This window comes from Hylobates moloch, unplaced genomic scaffold, assembly GCF_009828535.3.
Source record: "Hylobates moloch isolate HMO894 unplaced genomic scaffold, HMol_V3 SCAFFOLD_6, whole genome shotgun sequence".
Taxonomy (NCBI): Eukaryota; Metazoa; Chordata; class Mammalia; order Primates; family Hylobatidae; genus Hylobates; species Hylobates moloch.
In genome coordinates, this window is record NW_026652281.1 from 107974980 (window position 1) to 107995553 (window position 20574).

Sequence of the window (20574 nt, forward strand, 5' to 3'; positions counted from 1 at the left end):
CCCCCCCTCCCCCCCTTCCCCTCCACCTCCCCGTCCGCCTCCCCCTCTCCGTCCCTCCCCCTCTCCCATGAGCCCCAGGTGCTGTTCTCCACTGCTCCCTATCTGGAGCTAGATGCCTCCGAGTGTGTCAAATTAAACTGAATTGTTTGCCTGCCCCACAAATCTACTTCTTTACTATATTTTCTCATTCCAATCAAGAGCATCAGCATTCGCTAAAAAAGTCAGAGTACATAATCCTAAATTCCTCTCTTAGTTTCCACATTTAGTCACCATGCTGGAGAGTGCTTACCCTCTAACTGGCTAAGGCTAACTTATCACCTGGATGACCCTCACAAACACAATCTTGGGCAAAACAGGAGGTTGCAGAAAAATCGGCACAGTATCTTAATCATGTAAAAACGATGCATGTCTTGACTAGAGGTTATATATGTATCTCCTCTGTGCATTTATAGATAAAGTATAAAGAAATGCATGGGAATGATAAACTCCAGAATTCAGGAAAGGACTACCTGTGAGGGAAAGAAGGAATGCCATCACGGAGGGGTACACATATGTTGGCAGTCACTTATTAAGTGGTGATCTACTGCTAAGCAGTAGGCACTCCATTCCTTGTGAGATGAAGAAACTTAATCTGACTTTAAACTGCCTTCCGTTTGTGACCAGCCTGGCCAACATGGTGAAACCCTGTCTCTATTAAAAATACAAAATTAGCCGGGTGTGGTGGTGCATGCCTGTAATCCCAGCTGCTTGGGAGGCTGAGGCAGGAGAATCGCTTGAACCTGGGAGGTGGAGGTTGCAGTGAGCCAAGATCGTGCCATTGCACTCCAGCCTGGGCAACAAGAGCGGACCTCTGTCTCAAAAATAATAATAATAAATTGCCTTCCTTGCACTTATTTTCTCTGTGCATTCTGAACTGTTGGTCTCTCTTCCTAAAAGAGACATTTTTCCCCTTATCATCACCCTTGTTCATCTGGAGAGCTCTGATTCGTCTTTCAAAATAAATGTTAGATGTCACTTCCTCTGTGGAGCCTTCTGTGACTTTCTTGGAGAGATTTATTTGCTCACTCTTCACTGATCCCATGGTGCTTGGAACACACATGCTGGCAAGTTTCATGCCCTCCTCCATTTATTTATTTATGAGATGGAGTCTTGCTCTGTCGCCCAGGCCAGAGTGCAGTGGCACAATCTCGACTCACTGCAACCCCTGCCTCCCAGGTTCAAGCAATTCTCCTGCGTCAGCCTCCCGAGTAGCTGTGATTACAGGTGCACTCCACCATGCTTGGATAATTTTTTATTTTTAGTAGAGACAAGTTTTTCCCATGTTGGCCAGGCTGGTCTTGAACTCCTGAGCTCAGGTGATCAGCCCACCTTGGCCTCCCAATATAGATATATAAATATATATATTTACGTATATTTATATATTTATACATATTTATGAAAATATATAAAAATATATACAAACATACATATATAAATATATATTTATATATATAGTTAAGAAATGCAAAATTTTAGGCCTCACTCCAGAATCCATATTTTAATAAAATTCCCAGATGATTCCTATCATTAAAATTTGAGAAATACCACTATAGAACAGTGCTCCCAAAGTGTGGTCCACTGACTAGAACTGTTTGTTTCTAGTCTAAGTACAGGAATCAAGAATAAGCATTTAAAAACAATTTAGCAGATTAACTTTATATCTACTAAATCTAATTTTCAAAAACAGGGCTTGTATTTTACATGCTTCTGCTTTATTTTTTTCTTTTTTTAGTATATGTTTTAATTTTTTTTAAGAGACAGGGTCTCAGGTTGATCACCTGAGGTAGGAGTTCGAGATCAGCCTGGGCAACGTGGCAAAACCCCGTCTCTACTGAAAATACAAAAATTAGCCAGGTGTGGCCGGGCGCGGTGGCTCATGCTTGTAATCCCAGCACTTTGGGAGGCCGAGGCGGGCGGATCACGAGGTCAGGAGATCGAGACCACAGTGAAACCCCGTCTCTACTAAAAATACAAAAAAATTTATCCCACTACGGGAGGCTGAGGCAGGAAAAGGCTGAACCGGAGGCGGACTTGCATGACCGAGATTGCCCACTGCACTCAATTAGCCAGGTGTGGTGGCATGTGCCTGTAATCCCAGCTACTCAGGAAGCTGAGGCAGGAGAATCGCTTGAATCTGGGAGGTGGAGACTGCAGTGAGCCGAGATCATGCATTGCACTCCAGCCTGGGCAACAAAGTGAGACTCTGTCTCAAAAAAAAAAAAAAAAAAAAAAAAAAAGACATGGTTTTGCTGTGTTACCCAGGCTGGTCTCAAACTCCTGAGCTCAAACGATCTGCTAGTCTCACTGCAACGTCAAACTCCTGGGCTTAATCAGTCCCCTCACCTCAGTCCCCCTAGTAGCCGGGACCACAGGCATGTGCCACTATTCCTGGCTGATTTTTTATTTTTTTGTAGAGACAACGTCTCACTATGTTGACCAGGCTGGTCAACAACTGGTGGCCTCAAGCAATCCTGCTGCCTTGGCCTCCCAAAGTGTTAGAATTGGAATTACAGGCATGCGCCACTGTGTTCAGCCTAGCAACTCATTTTTACTGTATTGTACAAAAGTATCAGTCCCCAATTGATTGGAATTTTTTAAAAAACAGGTCCTTTATAATAGTTTAAGAAGCACTGCATAGGTAGTTTTATTCCTTGTTTAACATTTAAAAGGAGGTGCTCACAGTAGATGCTCAATGAATGGTGAGTGACTGCTTAATGAAATATAACATTTCTTTGGTCTATATTTGAATTTTTGACAGCAAAATGTTCTTCGTCAGTACCAGGTTCAAGAGATAAGAACAACCCCGTCTATGTAGCCCCAGCTATGAATAGTCCAACTAAGCGCCCAGAAAGAACCTTGAAAAATAAGAAACTCTTCAAGCTGACTGGAGATATTTTGGGTATGGAGAGGAAATGGCAACATAGTGATAACACAGCACCTTTTCCAGAAGGGAAAGGAAGAGAGAGAATAAAATGGAAAATAAAGAAGGGTTAAAAAGCTGTCTTTTAAAATCTTCCCCTTGTGAGATTTGGGATTCCAGTAAAGCAGGTGGGATGGTAACTGGACAGACCCCTGACCTTGGAGTCTAGAGGTTTTATTGTGTGCTTGAGTAAGTCACTTTCTCCACCTGCAAAATGTAGTAACACTTGATCTATGGAGGGAAAATGAAAATGCTTTGGCAGACAGCTCTTCTGTAGGTGCCAGTTGACTGGCTTCAACACGTCTAGTTCATTATTGGATTCCCTAGTCCAAAGAAGACAAATTCTGTTTTTATCATGACTTCACTTCTTGTAAACACAATCACACGAGTGAGATAGAGTGCATGCTTAGTCCTTAGAGCTAAACACCATGTTTCTTGTGCGGGATTTTATGTACTTTTTTGGTTTTTTTGGAGATGGAGTCTCACTTTGTTGCCCAGGCTGGAGTGCAGTGGTGCAATGTCAACTCACTGCATCCTGTGCCTCCTGGGTTCTAGCAATTCTCCTACCTCGGCCTCCTGGTTAGCTGGGATTACAGGCACACACCACCACACCCAGCTAATTTTTGTATTTCTAGTAGATGGGGGGTTTCACTATGTTGATCAGGCTGGTCTCAAGCTCCTGACCTCAGGTGATCTGCCCATGTCAACTTCCCAAAGTGCTAGGATTACAGGTGTGAGCCACTGTGCCCAGCCACAGCCATTGTATCTTATTTTAAGTAAAATGTATGATTAGTGGCAGAATAATTTTGGGAAGGAAATGTGTATGTGTATATTTATAATTATTAGATTGAACCATATGAAACTGCCAGTTTTTGACTGGTTTTGACCTGCATAAGTCTATAGACTTAGGAAAAGTGAAAAAGACATAGAGGATTTCTAAGTTAACCACTCAACTATGGCATTGTTTATCCTCTTTAAACTAGTACAAATCCTCTTCCTTACCCTGTTGATGACTGCAATCTACTCTGCAAAGAACTCCAATAGATTTTACCTCCACCAAGCTCTCCAGAAGACCTTTTCGCACCAATTCTCAGAAATCAAACTTCTTCAGGATTTCTACCCCTGGGCCAATCACATCCTCCTTCCTAGCCTGTATGGGGATTACAGAGGTAAGAATGCAGTCCTGGAGCCCAGTCATTGCAAATGTGGGGTACAATTAATTTTCCAAATACCCCATACCAAGACCTATGAGAAAGTGGAGGAAGGTCAGCTGGCATTTTCTGATATGGCCATACCTGTGGGCGTCCCAAGAGCCTATTCCCTGGCCTTCATCTAAGGAGGTTCAGTTACATCTGTACACCCAGGCCCATGGTGCTGATTCCCACTGATGAGCTTCACAAAAGGCTGACAAGCAAGAATGAGAATGGATTCAGTTACATCATGAGAAGTAACTGGAGTGACCCCGGGACTCAACCACACGTAGCAAAGAAGGCTGTTCAATAAGTGCAAAACCAGGAATGTGGTTTCATTGAAGGATCTCCACACGAAATGTTATTTTGGCCTGAGCCGTCTTTCCCAGGTCTATGAGTGTGTCTGTGTGACTTTGCTTGCACGGGTACCCAGTTCAGCCACACAAACATGCATTGAACTTCTATAATATGCTTGGAACTGTCCCAGGAGCTAACAATGAAAAGATGGACACTATATGGTTTGTCAAGGAACGCCACCTTGCAGAGGAGTTAGTATGCTTTGATGTGGACAGTGATGAAAAAATGCTAAAGAATGACTTTCTTAAGGAATGCATCTTTTTTATTTTATTTTGAGACAGTCTCACTCTGTCATGCAGGCTGGAGTGCAGTGGTGCAACCTAGGCTCACTGCAACCTCCACCTCCCAGGTTGAAGCAATTCTCCTGCCTCAGCCACTCTAGTAGCTGGGATTATAGGCATGCACCACCACACCTGGCTTTTTTTTTTTTTTTTTTTTTTTTTTTTTTTTTTTTTTTTGAGACAGAATTTTGCTCTCGTCGCCCAGGCTGGAGCTGAGTGGCACGATCTTGGCTCACTGCAACCTCTGCCTCCCGGGTTCCAGTGATTCTCCTGCCTCAGCCTCCTTTAGTAGAGATGGAGTTTCACCACGATGGTCACGCTGGTCTCAAACTCCTAACCTCAAGTGATCCACCCGCCTAAGCCTCCCAAAGTGCTGGGATTACAGGTGTGAGCCGCCCCATCTGCCAGGAACGTTTTGTGTTCAATATTTTTCCACCAGTTACCAACACTCATTATTTAACTTTAAATCTTGTTAAGTAAGCTGCATTCTGGAAATTGTTACATTCATTTATCTCAGGATTGGTGGCTTCCTGATGAGATTTGGATCATCTCCTAGGTTCCTGAAAAAGAATCTAAAATACATTTTTACCTCAGCAAACATTTACAGTCTCTCTTTTTTTTTTTTTGAGATGGAGTCTCGCTCTGTCGCCCAGGCTGGAGTGCAGTGGCGCAATCTCGGCTCACTGCAAACTCCGCCTCCCGGGTTCACACCATTCTCCTGCCTCAGTCTCCCGAGTAGCTGGGACTACAGGCGCCCGCCACTACGCCTGGCTGATTTTTTGTATTTTTAGTAGAGACAGGGTTTCGCCGTGGTCTCGATCTCCTGACCTCGTGATCCGCCCACCTCAGCCTCCCAAAGTGCTGGGATTACAGGTGTGAGCCACCGCGCCCGGCCTACAGTCTTTTCTTAAAGGTGTGGTTAGTGTGTTTGGGCGAGTTTTTATAGGTGACAACTCCTATTTACTGCATGTTGAATCTATTTAGTTCAATTTTTTTTTAATTTAAGTTCTAGGGTACGTGTGTACAATGTGCAGGTTTGTTACATACATATACATGTGCCATGTTGGTGTTCTGCACCCATTAACTCGTCATTTACATTAGGTATATCTCCTAATGCTATCCCTCCCCCCTCCCCCAACCCCACGACAAGTTCAGTTTTTTTTAATTTTACTTTTAGAGTCAAGGTCTCAGTCTCCCACTCAGGCTAGAATGCAGTGACATAATCTCATCTCACTGCAGCCTTGAATCTGTGGGCTCAAGCAATTCTCCCACCTCAGCGTCCTGAGAAGCTGGGACTACAGACGTGCGCCACCATGCCGTTATTTTTTTTTTTTTTAGAGACAGGGTCTCACTATGTTGTCCAGTCTGGTGTCCTTAGTTCAGTTTTAGGTGGTGACAGTTCTGGGTTCAGGGCATTTTTTTTTTTTTCTGAGATGGAGTTTCGCTTTTTCACCCAGGTTAGAGCGAAGTGGCACCATCTCGTCTCACTGCAAACTCCACCCCTGGGTTCAAGCAATTCTCCTCCCTCAGCCTCCTGAGTAGCTGGAATTATAGGCACCTGCCATTACACCTGGCTGATTTTTGTATTTTTAGTAGAGACTGGGTTTTGCCATGTTGGCCAGGCTGGTCTCGAACTCCTGACCTCAGGTGATCCACCTGCCTCAGCCTCCCAAAGTGCTAGAATTGCAGGTGTGAGCCACCGCGCCTGGCCCGGGGCACATTCTACTTGCAGTCTGTAACTTGTCCTGAACAAAATACTAAATCAAAGTGACTGGGCCAGGCACAGTGGCTTATGGCTGTGATGCTAGCGCTTTGGGAGGCTGTAGCAGGGGGATCATTTGAAGTCCGTAGTTCAAGACCAGGCTGAGCAACACTGCAAGATCCCATCTCCACAAAAAATAATAAATTAGCCAGGCATGGTTGCACAAGACTATAGTACCAGCTGCTTGGGAGCCTGAGGCAGGAGGATCATTTGAGCCCAGGAGTTCAAGGCTGCAGTGAGCCATGATCTCACCACTACACTCTAGTCTGAGCAGAGCCAAGACCCCATCTCAAAAACAAAAATAGTGACTGGATCTGTGGCTGAGGTCTACACCATCATAGCAGGCATGGTCTCTCTTGCACTCTTTGGCTCCTGAAGTATGTAGTGTCTTGGCTGGGCACAGTGACTCATGCCTGTAATCCCAGCACTTTGGGAGGCTGAGGTGGGCAGATTGCTTGAGCCCAGGATCAAAACTAGCCTAGACAACATAGACTTTGTATCTATTTCTTAAAAATATAAAAGTTTTAAAAACAATAGTTTTGCAAATCAGTAAAACATGAATATGAAGAAAATCCAGCCAGGCACGGTGGCTAATGCCTGTAATTACAGCACTTTGGGAGGCCAAGGCAGGAGGATCACTTGAGCCCAGGAGTTCAAGACCAGCTTAGGTAACGTGGTGCAACCCCATCTCTACAAAAAATACACAAATTAGCTGGGCATGTTAACGCACACCTGTGGTCCCAGCTACTTGGGAGGCTGGGGTGGGAGAATTGCTTGAGCCTGGGAGGTGGAGGTTGCTGTGAGCCAAGATTGCATCACTGCACTCCAGCCTGGGTGACAGAGTGAGACCCTACATCAAAAAAAAAATCCAAATGTACAACAAAAGGGTATATAGTGCAACTCTTCCTTGTCCCTAGTCCCCCTTCTCTCAAGAGGCAGCTACATTCCCAATTTATTATATATTCTTTCAAAGGTAATGGCCGGGCGCAGTGGCTTCTGCCTGTAGTCCCAGCACTTTGGGAGGTGGAGGCAGGCGAATCATGAGGTCAGGAGTTCGAGACCAGCCTGGCCAACATGGTGAAACCCCATCTCTACTAAAAATACAAAAATTAGCCATCTTTGGTGGCGGGTGCCTTTAATCCCAACTACTTGGGAGGCTGAGGCAGGAAACTCACTTGAACCGGAGAGGTGGAGTTTGCAGTGAGCCAAGATCCCTCCACACTACACTCCAGCCAGGGCAACAGAGTGAGATTCTGTCTCAAAAAAAAAAAAAAGTCATGCATTTTCCTTTTTTTCCCTTAACAGTTTATCTGGGGCTTGTTCTATCAGCATATATGAAGCTGCCCTTATTATGTTTTATTCACTTACTGTATAGTATCCCATTGCCTGGATATATACCATAATTTATATACCCAGCTCCCTACTGATAGGTATTTAGATCATTTCAAGTCTTGTTAGCAAGACTGTCATTAATATCCTTGTACGTAATTCCACAAAGGTGCAAATATATCGAAAGATAAATACCTTGGAGAAGACTTGCTAGGTCAAAGTATATATACATTTTTAATTTAGGAAGATATTGCCAAATTGTCCTAGTGTGCCAATAAACACTCCTATTAGCAATATATGACTGGGTGTGGTGGGTCACATCTGTAATCCCAGCACTTTGGGAGGCTAAGGCGGGCAGATCACTTGAGGTCAGGAGTTCGAGACCAGCCTGGTCAACATAGCGAAACTCCATCTCTGCTTAAAAAAAAAAAAAAAAAATTACCTTGGCCTGGTGGTGCATGCCTGTAGTTCTAGCTACTCAGGAGGTTGAGGCAGGAGAATTGCTTGAGCCTGGGAGGCAGAGTTTGCAGTGAGTCAAGATCGTGCCACTGCATTCCAGCCTGGGAGACAGAGCAAAACTCCATCTCAAAAAACAAAAACAAGAAGCAATATGTGAGAGCACCTGCCCACATTCCCAACAGACAGCCTGGTGAAAATTGGTGTTTTCAAACAATTCAAGTGTCCCTGAAATATATGAAAGACTTTGCAACTGCATCTAGAGAAATGCAAGTTAAAACCAAGATACCCTTCTTTCCCTTCTTACAGGGGCAAAACTTGCCCGTATGCTTTTGCCTTTTTTCATTCAATCCTGCCCATACTCTATTTTTAAGACATAAATCTGTGTTGTTTCACTGTTGAAAACCACCCAGTGGATTCCCATCAAACTTAAAAGTCCCAAGTCCTTTCCAAAGCTTACAAGGGCCTGCCCGGTTTGGCCCCTGGTTGCTTCTGTTAGTTCATCTCTTATTCCTCTGACCCTCGTTCACGCGACTTCAGCAACTCAAGCTTCTGTGCTTTTCTCAAATAGGTCAAGCATGCTCTCACTCAGGGCCTTAGAACTTGGTGTTCTCCTGGTGGCTGATGTCTGACTGTGTTAGGGCCTCTCCTATGCCACCTTGCCAAAGAAAGCTTCTCTAATGATCCTACCTAAGGTAACAGCATTGCTCCCTCTCCAAATCACTCTTGACCCCTTACTCTGCTTAATTTTTCTTCATAGCCCTTATCATTACCTGAATATTATTTGGTTATTGGCTGTCTCTCTTGCTCCTCAAATATGGGCTCTCTGTGGCCTGGACTCTCTTACATCCACTGCTATATTCTGGGTACCTAGGCGGGACCTGGTGCCTTTGAGCACTCAATACATACTGATTGAAAGAATGAATGAATAAGCGTCCACCCATATTCTTTGGCTATTTTTCGGCTATTTTTCATCAGGCTCTGTGGTTTTGTTTACCCGTTTTGATTTGTAGGAGCTTTTTATATATTAAGAACATATATAGTTATAAATCTAGATCTTTATAAGATACAGACTAAGAACCTATAAAGATTAATTTAGGGAATTAAGATTTTTATTACGTTCTCTTCGTACCTGAGAGCATGGTATACTTTTCTGTTTGTTTTCATCTTCGTTTGTAGCTCTCAGTAAGATTCAGAATTGTTCCCCATAGAGTTTTTGCACATCTCTTGTTAGGTTTATTTTACCTTTTGTGTTACTATTATAAATAAGATGTTTTAGGACAGGTATGATACCTGTAATCCCAGCACTTTGGGAGACCAAGGTGGGCAGATCACCTGAGGTCAGAAGTTCGAGACTAGCCTGACCAACGTGGTGAAACCTTGTCTCTACTAAAAAATCAAAAAAATTAGCTGGGCGTGGTGATGGGCACCTGTAGTTCCTGCTACTCAGGAGCCTGAGGCAGGAGAATCGCTTGAACCTGGGAGGCAGAGGTTATAGTGAGCAAAGATTGCACCACTGCACTCCAGCCTTGGCAACAGAGTGAGAGTCTGTCTCAAAATAAATAAATGTTTTAATTCTGTATACCATCTAAGTAAATATTGTGTGGCCATATGAACACTGTTGATTTCTTTATTTAGTATCCAGCCACCTTGCTGAATTCTTTTTATAAGTACAATTGACCCTTGAACAACACAGGGCTTGGGGTGCTAGCCCCTGATACAGCTGAAAATTCATGTGTAACTTTTGACTCCTCAAAAACTTAACTACTAATAGCCTACTCTTGACTGGAAGCCTTACTGATAACATAATAGTTGACTAACACATATTTTATATGTTACACGTATTATATATTGTATTCTTAAAATAAGCTAGATAATATTAAGAAAATCATAAGGAAGATAAACTAATTTGCTGTTCATTAAGTGGAAGTGGATCATCAGAAAGGTCTTCATCCTCATCATCTTCACACTGAGTAGGCTGAGGAAGAAGCAGAGGAGTTAGTCTTGGTGTCTCAGGGGTGGCAGAGGTGGAAGAAAATCTACTTATAAGAGGACCCGTGCAGTTCAAACGTGTTGTTCAATGGTCAGTTTTTCAGTCGATTCTTTTTTTTTTTTTTTTTGAGATGGAGTCTCGCTCTGTTGCCCATGCTGGAGTGCAGTGGCGCAATCTCATCTCACTGCAAGGTCTGCCTCCCAGGTTCACACCATTCTCCTGCCTCAGCCTCCTGAGTAGCTGGGACCACAGGTGCCCACCACCATGCCCAGCTAGTATTTTTAGTAGAGATGGGGTTTCACCGTGTTAGCCAGGATGGTCTTGATCTCCTGACCTCATGATCCACCTGCGTTGGCCTCCCAAAGTGCTGGGATTACAGGCGTGAGCCACCGCACCTGGCTGCCAGTCAATTCTCTTAATTCATCTGGATTAGACATATCATTTACAAATTGTGAAAATTTCACTTTTTTATTTTTATAGGTCTCATTTTTATTATTATTTAAACTTTTTTTTATATAACGACCGGGTACCCCTGTGTTGCCCAGGCTGGTCTTGAACTCCTGGCCTCAAGCCATCCTCCCGCCTTGCCTCCTAAAGTGCTGGGATTACAGATGTGATGTACCATATCCAGCCTTATTTCTTTTTCTTACCTAATAGCATTATCTAGAACCTCCAAAAATGTTTTCAAACCTAATGGTGAAAGTGTGCATTTTTTCTCATTACTAACCTAATGCGGCACTTTTTACATCGTTTCTTTTTTCTGCATTCTGGATGTGCTGGAAAAAAGATTTAAAAAAATATATAAACCAAATTGTTTCTTTTATTTTCTCATTAGGATTTATTGCTGATGGGAACTCCTTTCTTTTGGGCAATGTTCTGCTTCGTCAGATTCGCATTCCTGATTCCGGACTCTTCCCAGCTGGAGTGTCTCCCCAGGAGCAAGTGAAGCCATCTCACCAACATCTGGAGGATACAGAGAACTATGGGGTTAATTGGGGCCCCCTTGACACAAATATCACCAAATCAGATAGCATTTGGCATTATCAGAATCAGGAGACCCTGGGTGGCTATCCTATTCAAGGGGAATTTGCCACTTACTCAGGAGGAGGATACGCTGTGAAACTTGGAAGAAACTCCAGTACTGCAACCCAGTGAGTAAGCCTGGGCCCTGCACAAGAGGACCAAAATATTTTCTTTTGGCCATTCATAGGACAAATAGGAATTTCAGACCCATTTGAGTAGTTTTGACAGCTGCTATACTGTCTGTAACTCTTATGGACACTTTTATTTTAGACTTCTAAGGAAATACAACCTTTAGTTTAAAAAACCCTTCCTCAGCTTCAAATTACAGGTATGTTTTGGTTTGGCAATTTGCCAAAATTCATTTTGTAGCTGGAAAAATACTTATCATTTTCAATCCTAGCTGAAGTTAAATTCAAGTAACCATAGCTTGGACAAACTGTAATCTTCACATATAAAAGAAACATTGCCATTCACGAGCCAAAATACAGGAACCCGAAAGTCCAACGCCAAAATTAAATTTCCTGAGACTTAGAGAATGGTTTAGTATTCTGAGAGTCTTTGTCATTACATGAGAAAAAGCCTAAATAAAAATAATTATCTCTTCATTTAAATGCAAGGAATTCATTATTCACAAACCACAGTGCCAGCTGAATAATGACATTTCTACTCCTCCTACCTCCCAAAACTGAACGGCTGTTAGTAAAGAGTAGCATTTAATACTTCAAGTAGAAATAGTTGTCATAGCATATGAAATTCTACTTCAGACCTGAAATACCAAGTATATTTTCCTGAATACTTAACCTTGTTGTGAATACTAATGTAAAAACTTTCCTTTTTATGGTCTATTAAATTTAATACCAGTGAAAGTTTGGGTATTAGTAATCATAAAATATTTCATAGGAAAAGTAGATTGGGAAATGGAACATCTTACCTAGTATATGAGAGTGATGTTGGAGACATCAGGATATTTTCCTCCTTTGCAGTATTAAAGAAAATGGGCTGACCCTGTCCTCTGTTTACCCAGAGTTCTACAGCATCTTGAACAGAGGCATTGGCTAGACCAACGCACAAAAGGCCTCTTTGTGGAATTTGTGGTCTTCAATGCTAATGTGAACCTCTTCTGTGTTGTGATCCTGATGTTGGAGTCCAGTGATATGGGTATGAAGGCCTCTTCTCTCCTCTCTCTGTGATCTTGTGCTATGGGTTGGATGTTTGTCCCCTCTAAACCTCATGTTGAAATTCGATCCCCAGCATTGGAAGTGGAGCCTGATGGGAGGGAGGTGTTTGGGTCCTGGGAGGCAGATCCTTCATGGATGGATTGATGCCCTCCCTTAGGAGTAAGTGAGTTCTCATTCTGTTAATTCCTAAGAAAGCTGGTTGTTTAAAAAGAGCCTGGAATCTCCCCTACCCCTCTCTTGCTTCCTCTTGTTGCATGTGATCTCTGCACAGGCTGTCTCCCCTTCACCTTTGCCATGAGTGGCAGCAGCCTCAGGTCCTCACCAGATGCACATGCTCAATTTTGAACTTGACAGCCATCAGAATTGTGAGCCAAAGAAAGCTTTTTTCTTTATAAATTACCCAAGGCTTGGATACTCATTTATACCAACACAAAATGGACTAAGACACCTGGGTAGCTCAAGAGAAGGCCCAGTTTCTTTCTCTGTCTTATACCATTAATTTAAATATATTATTTTAATTAAAGTTATTATATTTAACTATAACTTTAAAAGTCAAATAGCTCAAGGGAAAAACAGGAGTCCTCAGTTCATCCCTACCTCATTCTTACTCCCCAAAGGCTACTTTCCATTTTTTTTTTTTTTTTTTTTGAGACAGTCTTGCTCTGTCACCCAGGCTGGAGTGCAGTGATGCGATCTCGATTCACTGCCAGCTCCGCCTCCTGGGTTCACGCCATTCTCCTGCCTCAGCCTCCCCAGCAGCTGGGACACAGGTGCGCGCCACCACACCCGGCTAATTTTTTTGTATTTTCAGTAGAGACACGGTTTCACCATGTTAGCCAGGATGGTCTCGATCTCCTGACCTCGTGATCCACCCGCCTTGGCCTCCCAAAGTGCTGGGATTACAGGTGTGGGCCACCACGCCCAGCCTACTTTCCATTTTTTTAAACTAGATCTTTCAGAATTTAAAAATTATTAACATGGGCTGGGCATGGTGGCTCACGCCTGTAATCTCAACACTTTGGGAGGCCGAGGCAGGTGGATCACCTGAGGTCAGGAGCTCGAGACCAGCCTGGCCAACATGGCGAAACCCCATCTCTACTAAAAATACAAAAAAATTAGCCAGGAGTGCTGGTGGGTGCCTATAATCCCAGCTACTCGGGAGGCTGAGGCAGGAGAATCACTTGAACCCGGGAGGCGGAGGTGGCAGTGAGCTGAGATCACGCCATTGCACTCCAGCCTGGGCAACAAGACAGAAACTCTGTCTAAAAAAAAAAAAAAAATTAATATGGTTATTGTCTGTTTCATAAATTTTCAGTTTTAGGTGTTATCTATTTCTGTTAGGTTGAAAATTTAGCTTTTTTTTTTTTTTTTTTTTTTTGAAGCAGAGTGTCCCTCAGTCTCCCAGGCTGGAGTTCAGTGGCACAATCTCAGCTCACTGCAATCTCTGCCTCCCAGGCTCAAGCCATTCTCCTGCCTCAGCCTCCCGAGTAGCTGGGATTACAGGTGCCCACCACCACACCCAGCTAATTTTTGTATTTTCAGTAGAGATGGGGTTTCACCATGTTGGCCAGGCTGGTCTCGAACGCCTGGCCTCAGGTGATCCACCTGCCTCAGCCTCCCAAAATGCTGGAATTACAGGCGTGAGCCACCTCACCCAGCCAGAGGTGGCTTTCTTACACCCACATATATCTCACACACATACACATCTTTTATCTTTCCTCATTCTCCCAATATAGTAATAACATTTATTTAGTTTAATATTGAGCATTTCCGTTGTTTTTCAAAGATGAGACATTAGTGTATTATAATTAGATTTCCTTTCTTATACACCCTTTTGTTTTCTCTAGAATATTACTTTTTTAAAAATCTGCTTGGTTTTCTATGTATCTGTCATTGATTAATCTCCAAATTCTTCCTAAAAGTAGAAACCTCTCATTCTCTTAGAGTATCATGTAAACTATCATTTTATCTTCTTGGAGACACCCTCCCTGGAGCCCTCCGTCTTGGGTACATTCTGGATTGATTATTCTCTAGGCTGCTGTACAGCTGTCATCCAGGACACTCCCTTCACCATCACCCTGAGATTATCTTTACGTCTCTCCTCTACTGGATCCCCTTCCTTCTGGATTCCATGTCTTCCTTTCTTGGCTTACTTGCTCATTTTGCTAGAGCACATGCTTTGGTAACTTCCTGGAAGAGTACTAGGGAGGTAAATTTGTTGGAGACTTACATCTCCAAAAGTGTTTTTTTCTCCCATCACGTTAGATTCTAATTTATCTGTATATAATTTCTTTCTTGCAGGATTTTGGTTCGTTTGTTTGTTTTGAGATGGAGTCTTGCTCTGTCGCCCAGGCTGGAGTGCAGTGGCACCATCTTGGCTCGCTGTACCCTCTGCCTCCTGGGTTCAAGCAATTCTCCCTGCCTGAGCCTCCCAAGTAACTGGGATTACAGGTGCCCGCCACCATGCCTGGCTAATTTTTTATTTTTAAAATTTATGTATTTACATATTTTATGGGGTTTTGCCATGTTGGCCAGGCTGGTCTTGAACTCCTCACCTCAAGTGATCTGCCCACCTTGGCCCTCCAAAGTGCTGGGATTACAGGTATGAGCCACCACGCCCGGCCAGAATTTTGAAAAGTGTAGCTCCATTGCTTTCTAGCTTTTCATGTTAGTGTTAAAAAAGTATTATGCTGGCATTCTGATTCCCAGTCCCCAATCCCAAAAGTTTTTAGGTTTTTTTCTTTGTCCTCTGTGTTATGAAAGAATGTCTTAGAGGCTGGGCATGGTGGCTCATGCCTGTAATCCCAGCACTTTGGGAGGCCGAGGCAGGCAGATCACAAGGTCTAGGAGTTCGAGACCAGCTGGGCCAATATGGTGACACACCATCTCTACTAAAAATACAAAAATTACCCAGGCATGTTGGCTTGCGCCTGCAGTCCCAACTACTCGGGGGGCTGAAGCAGAAGAACCGATTGAACCCAGGAGGTGGAGGTTGCAGTGAGCAGAGATGGTGCCACTGCACTCCAGCCTGGGTGACAGAGCGAGACTCCATCTCAAAAAAAAAAAAGAATGTCATAATGTCATAGAATATTCTATTATCTGGAAACGTGTCCTTAAGTTCTGAGAAATTTTCTTGCGCTTTTCTTTGTTAATTTCTTCTCCATTTTCTCTGTTCACTTTTTCTGATTTTCTAGCATTTTGACATTGTAACTCCTGGAGTTCTGATTTTCTTATATTTTTGCTTCTGTTTTCCATCTTTTTCATCTAATGTCTGCAGTATTTAACTCTTATCTTCTAAACTATTTTTTTCTGTCTATAATATTTTCTTTCCAGCATGTTTTTTTTTTTTTTTTTTTTTTTTTTTGAGACGGAGTCTCGCTCTGTCGCCCAGGCTGGAGTGCAGTGGCACAGTCTCGGCTCACTGCAAGCTCCGCCTCCCGGGTTCATGCCATTCTCCTGCCTCAGCCTCTCCGAGTAGCTGGGACTACAGGCGCCCACCACCGCGCCCGGCTAATTTTTTGTATTTTTAGTAGAGACGGGGTTTCACCATGGTCTCGATCTCCTGACCTCGTGATCCGCCCGCCTCGGCCTCCCAAAGTGCTGGGATTACAGGCGTGAGCCACCGCGCCCGGCCTCCAGCATGTTTTTTTCAGAGTCTCTTATTGTTCTTTTATGGATGCAGTATCCTCTTAACTCTGAGGATATTATGGTGGGTGTTTTTCCTTCTGATCCTTTACTGTCTCTAGTTTTTTGATTTGTTGTTTGTTTTGATCTACAGTTTTCAACGTTGGAGGTTCAAGTGCCTGGCTGTCCTTTTATTTTTATTTATTTATTTATTTTTTTTTTTGAGACGGAGTCTTGCTCTGTCGCCCAGGCTGGATGGAGTGCAGTGGCGCAATCTCGGCTCACTGCAAGCTCCGCCTCCCGGGTTCACGCCATTCTCCTGCGTCAGCCTCTCCGAGTAGCTGGGACTACAGGCGCCCGCCACCACGCCCAGCTAATTTTTTTGTATTTTTAGTAGAGACGGGGTTTCACTGTGGTCTCGATCTCCTGACCTTGTGATCCACCCGCCTCGGCCTACCAAAGTGCTGGGATTACAAGCGTGAGCCACCAAGTCCAGCCTGTCCTTTTAAAGAAAGGCAGGCTGGGCGTGGTGGCTCAAGCCTATAATCCCAGCACTTTTGGAGGCCAAGGCAGGAAGATCACTTGAGCCCAGGAGTTCGAGACCAGCCTGGGCAACGTGGTGAAACCTCGTCTCTACCAAAAATACAAAAATTAGCCTGGCATGGTGGTGTGCACCTGTTGTCTCAGCTACTTGGGAGGCTGAGGTGGCAGAATGGTTTGATCCTGGGAGTCAGAGGTTGTAGTGAGCCGAGATCATACCAATGCACTCCTGCTTGGGTGAGAGCCAGATCCTGTATCAAAAAAAAAAAAAAAGGCAATAAAAAGCAAATAAATGCTAATTATAAGCTCTGTGCCTGGCTGGGCTCAGTGGCTCACACCTGTAATCCCAGCACTTTGGGAGGCCGAGGCAGGAAGATCACCTGAAGTCAGGAGTTTGAGACTAGCCTGGCTGCCTGGCTAACATGGCAAAACCCCGTATCTACTAAAAATACAAAAACTAGCCAGGCATGGTGGCACATGCCTGTAATCCCAGCTACTCAGGAGGCTGAGACAGGAGAATTGCTTGAACCTAGGAGCTTGCAGTGAGCTGAGATAGTGCCACTGCACTCCAGCCTGGGGGACAGAGACTCCGTCTCAAAAAAAAACTAAAAACAACTCTGTGCCCATGCATAGAGCTTATCAACTGGTATCTAAGTCTCTCTTTTTGGGCAGTCAGTTTTTAGAGACCCTCCAAACTCCTACCTTGAGGATATGGGCCTATTATGCTTATCAGAGCAAGTTGAGGGAAGGGATCTGGGAAGTGTCTCACCATGCACCACGTAAACTTTCCCTTAATCCTCTTTTCCAGTAAACCATTACTCTCAGATGTAGCTGGTGCCCCCAAGTCCAGATTCTCTCATTCAGCATCACTAGGAAACAAACCTTTAGTCGTGGGGTGGTAGAAGGCAAGATGGGTAGCAAATACCTGGCTGTGAATGGTGAGGGAGGAAATTTGGAATCGTTGTTTATATATATATATATAGACTTTAAATTGATGCTATTTTCAGTTCCACATGAACTTCTACCTTGAGAAGTACCTGATACCTGCAATTTCTGAGGCTTTCCAGGGTTTCGTGGTTAGAATTAGCTTGCTTCTGGGTTTCCTGTACAGCTGTCTTAGACTTCAGCTTTCTTGAACTTGCTAAGTCAATGTGATTCCTCTACTTTTCAGCTTCCAGCAGTTTGTTGCTCTCATCTGTCCTCCTTTTCTTCATCTATTGAAGTTTTTACTTTATCCTTTCACTTTCATTATAGTGGCGTTTTGTAAGGGATTGGAGTTAAACTGGTCCATTCAGTTCCCCCACCTTTCACAGGATGTCTGTCCTAATCCAACTTCTTCTCTTCCTTCTTTCTCCCAGAGTTGGCTCGCAAGTATCCTTCCATTTTCCATCACATCTTTTTCCTAATCAGAAATCCTTCCCTCTCAGACCTGCAGAGTAGACCACTTCTTTTATGCTTGTTTCTAATGAAGCACAAAGGCTTCCTAAGGGTCTTCACGGGGTTTTTAGTTACTAACAAAATATAGACAGGGATTAAAATAAACATGGGAAAAGTTCCAGTCTTGAGAGCTAGCTAGGTGAAATAGAAATTCCTTTTGTTCTTAAACATCTTTTTAACCTACATGGGGTACATCTTAGTTCTGATGTCACAGCATCCTTAGGGTGTTGCTTTGCCAGCCACAAACCTCTGTGGCCAGCAGCACCTCCTGCCTGAGTATTGCTTGCACCTGCTGGGCTCGTTCTGCCCACTTGGCCTGGTAGCCTGCACTCAGCTCCTGCTACTGGCCTGCATCCCACACCTGCCAAGAAAGGGACAGGTACGGAGCAGTGAGGGATATATGGATGAGCAAGCACGGGGTCCAGCCACTGCACACAGCCAGGCACGCTGGCTGCTGCGCTGAGGTGGGCAGCTTTATGTGCTGGCACAGGTGCCAGCTCCCTGAAAGGCTGAAGCTGGACCAGATGTACTGCACGTGGTTTCTGCTGTGGGTAACTGGGTCTGAACAAGAGGAATGCCATGGTGCCCAGAATCTTGGAGATGCCAGGAAGCACAGAGCCCCAGAGAGGGTGTCACAGCCCTGGCTCAGGGAGCCTGTAGATCTGGGATCCCCCAAAGGGCCACAGCTATTCTCTCCTCCTCATTGCCTGCAGTGTGGCAAGCAAGAGGGTGTGTTTCAGCCCTGTTTGTGTTACAGCTCTTTTAGTCCCACCACTCGGCGGGTCCCGAGTTCTTGTCCTGCATCCAGGAAGACTGAGGTACACAGACAACTGGAGGGTGAGAGAGGTGGAGAGGAGCTTCACTGAGTGACAAGACAGTTCTCAGGAGACCTGGAGTTGGTAGCTCCTATCCGCAGGCAGGTCATCCCATTGTTCGTGTAGCCCTCAGCGGAGAGACCTGGGGTGGGTAGCTCCTATCTGCAGGCAGGTCATCCTGCCATCAGCCCAAGTCTGGCTGAGTCTGGAGTTTTTATGGGCTTCAGAGGGGAGTAAGTGTGTGCTGATTGGTCCATGGGCAGCTGTGGGTGGGCCCAGAAAAAGCGCCATAAGTTCTCGACTTGGTGAAACTGACAGGTTCCAAAACTGGCAGCCCAGCCCCCAGGCTTCAGGCCATCCCTGGCTTAAAGGTGGGCTTTACTGGGGACCCGCCCCTTTCTGCCCAGGAGGCTGTCTGCCTCCTGCCACCATCCATGTCACCCATGGTGCCCAGGCTGTTTGTGCCAAGGGGCACCTGTGGGCCCATGCCAAGCCACCCTCAGCCCCCCCCCCCACCCTCCCTGCCTCCCATGCTTGTCCGTGTCCAAAGTTCGGAGAGGGCCAAGGCAGTAGGGGCTGCTTGTCAGTACTGCCCCAAGCGCACACACACCAAGCTGGGTCATGACAGTGCCCAAGGTTGGCCAAAACTTTGCTCCAAAATCAGAGCACGTGCTGGGAGTGGGGAGAGACCATGCAGTGGGAGCAGGCACTTCTGAACCTGCAGGGGTGGGGGGGGGGGCGGGGGGAGGCTTCCTGAGCCCCCAAGAGTGCAGGGATGCCCGGGTCTGCAGCTGCGCCCAGGAGGTTGGGGCTCCCAACCCTCCAACTCAGAAGGGGGCAGGGCTCCCACCTGTTACTGGCTCCCGCGGCTCAACAGAGCACAAAGCCCTGGCCACGCCTCCCCCACTGCAGCCGATGTCATGGCAGCAGCCACTCCAGACACGGTGCTGCTGCCATCACTAATATTTTGAAGCTGTATGAAAGGTTTGTATTCACAAGACCTTTCATGATTTTATAAACGTCAACATTTTCAATGTCCTTCCAGGTGGAAGCTGAAGCCTTTTAGTCCATCCTTATGTAAATGACTGGGTATCCATGAGTATTACTAATGGTAATTAGTACTCATGGGGTATCAGTGCTTTAGACTTCTCTCTGCAGCCATTCTGACATGGATAGGGGAACATCTATAATAACTGTTAAGCCACCGACACCTCCCTTCAAGGTAGGGTCAACAGCATATCATTTCCCACTACTGACTTTTGTAAAACCAGTATTTCTTCAATAGCTTTGCATACATGATCTTATTTAATGTTCATGACAGCTCTAAAGGAAATACTAAGTGGAGCACTGAGACTCAGAAACATTTGATGATACAGGAAGAGTTGGGGTTATTCAAAGACAAAGTTTAACAAGAAGAGGGCAAAAGTTTTAGACTCTTGACTCCAGGTGTTCTTTGTTATTCTCAGGTGCTTTCTTCACCTCTGTGAGACTGGAAACCTTCACTTCCCTTCAGATGTCAAAGAAGGGCTTTGCCTGGTCTATCATCTCACAAGTCATCTATTATCTACTGGTCTGTTACTATGCCTTCATACAGGTGAGTCAATAATGTTAGATGTCAGCCTGGGCAACA

The 20574-nt window shown here is 44.7% G+C and overlaps 1 protein-coding gene across 1 annotated transcript in view; it reads left to right on the top strand.

Moving 5' to 3' along the window:
• PKD1L3 (polycystin 1 like 3, transient receptor potential channel interacting) overlaps positions 1 to 20574 on the top strand; it is an 80927-nt gene that overhangs the window by 52239 nt on the left and 8114 nt on the right. The window contains 4 exon segments of the mRNA XM_032156057.2: positions 2798 to 2938; positions 3943 to 4242; positions 4245 to 4406; positions 20411 to 20538. Coding sequence (XP_032011948.1) covers positions 2798 to 2938; positions 3943 to 4242; positions 4245 to 4406; positions 20411 to 20538 — 731 coding nt within the window.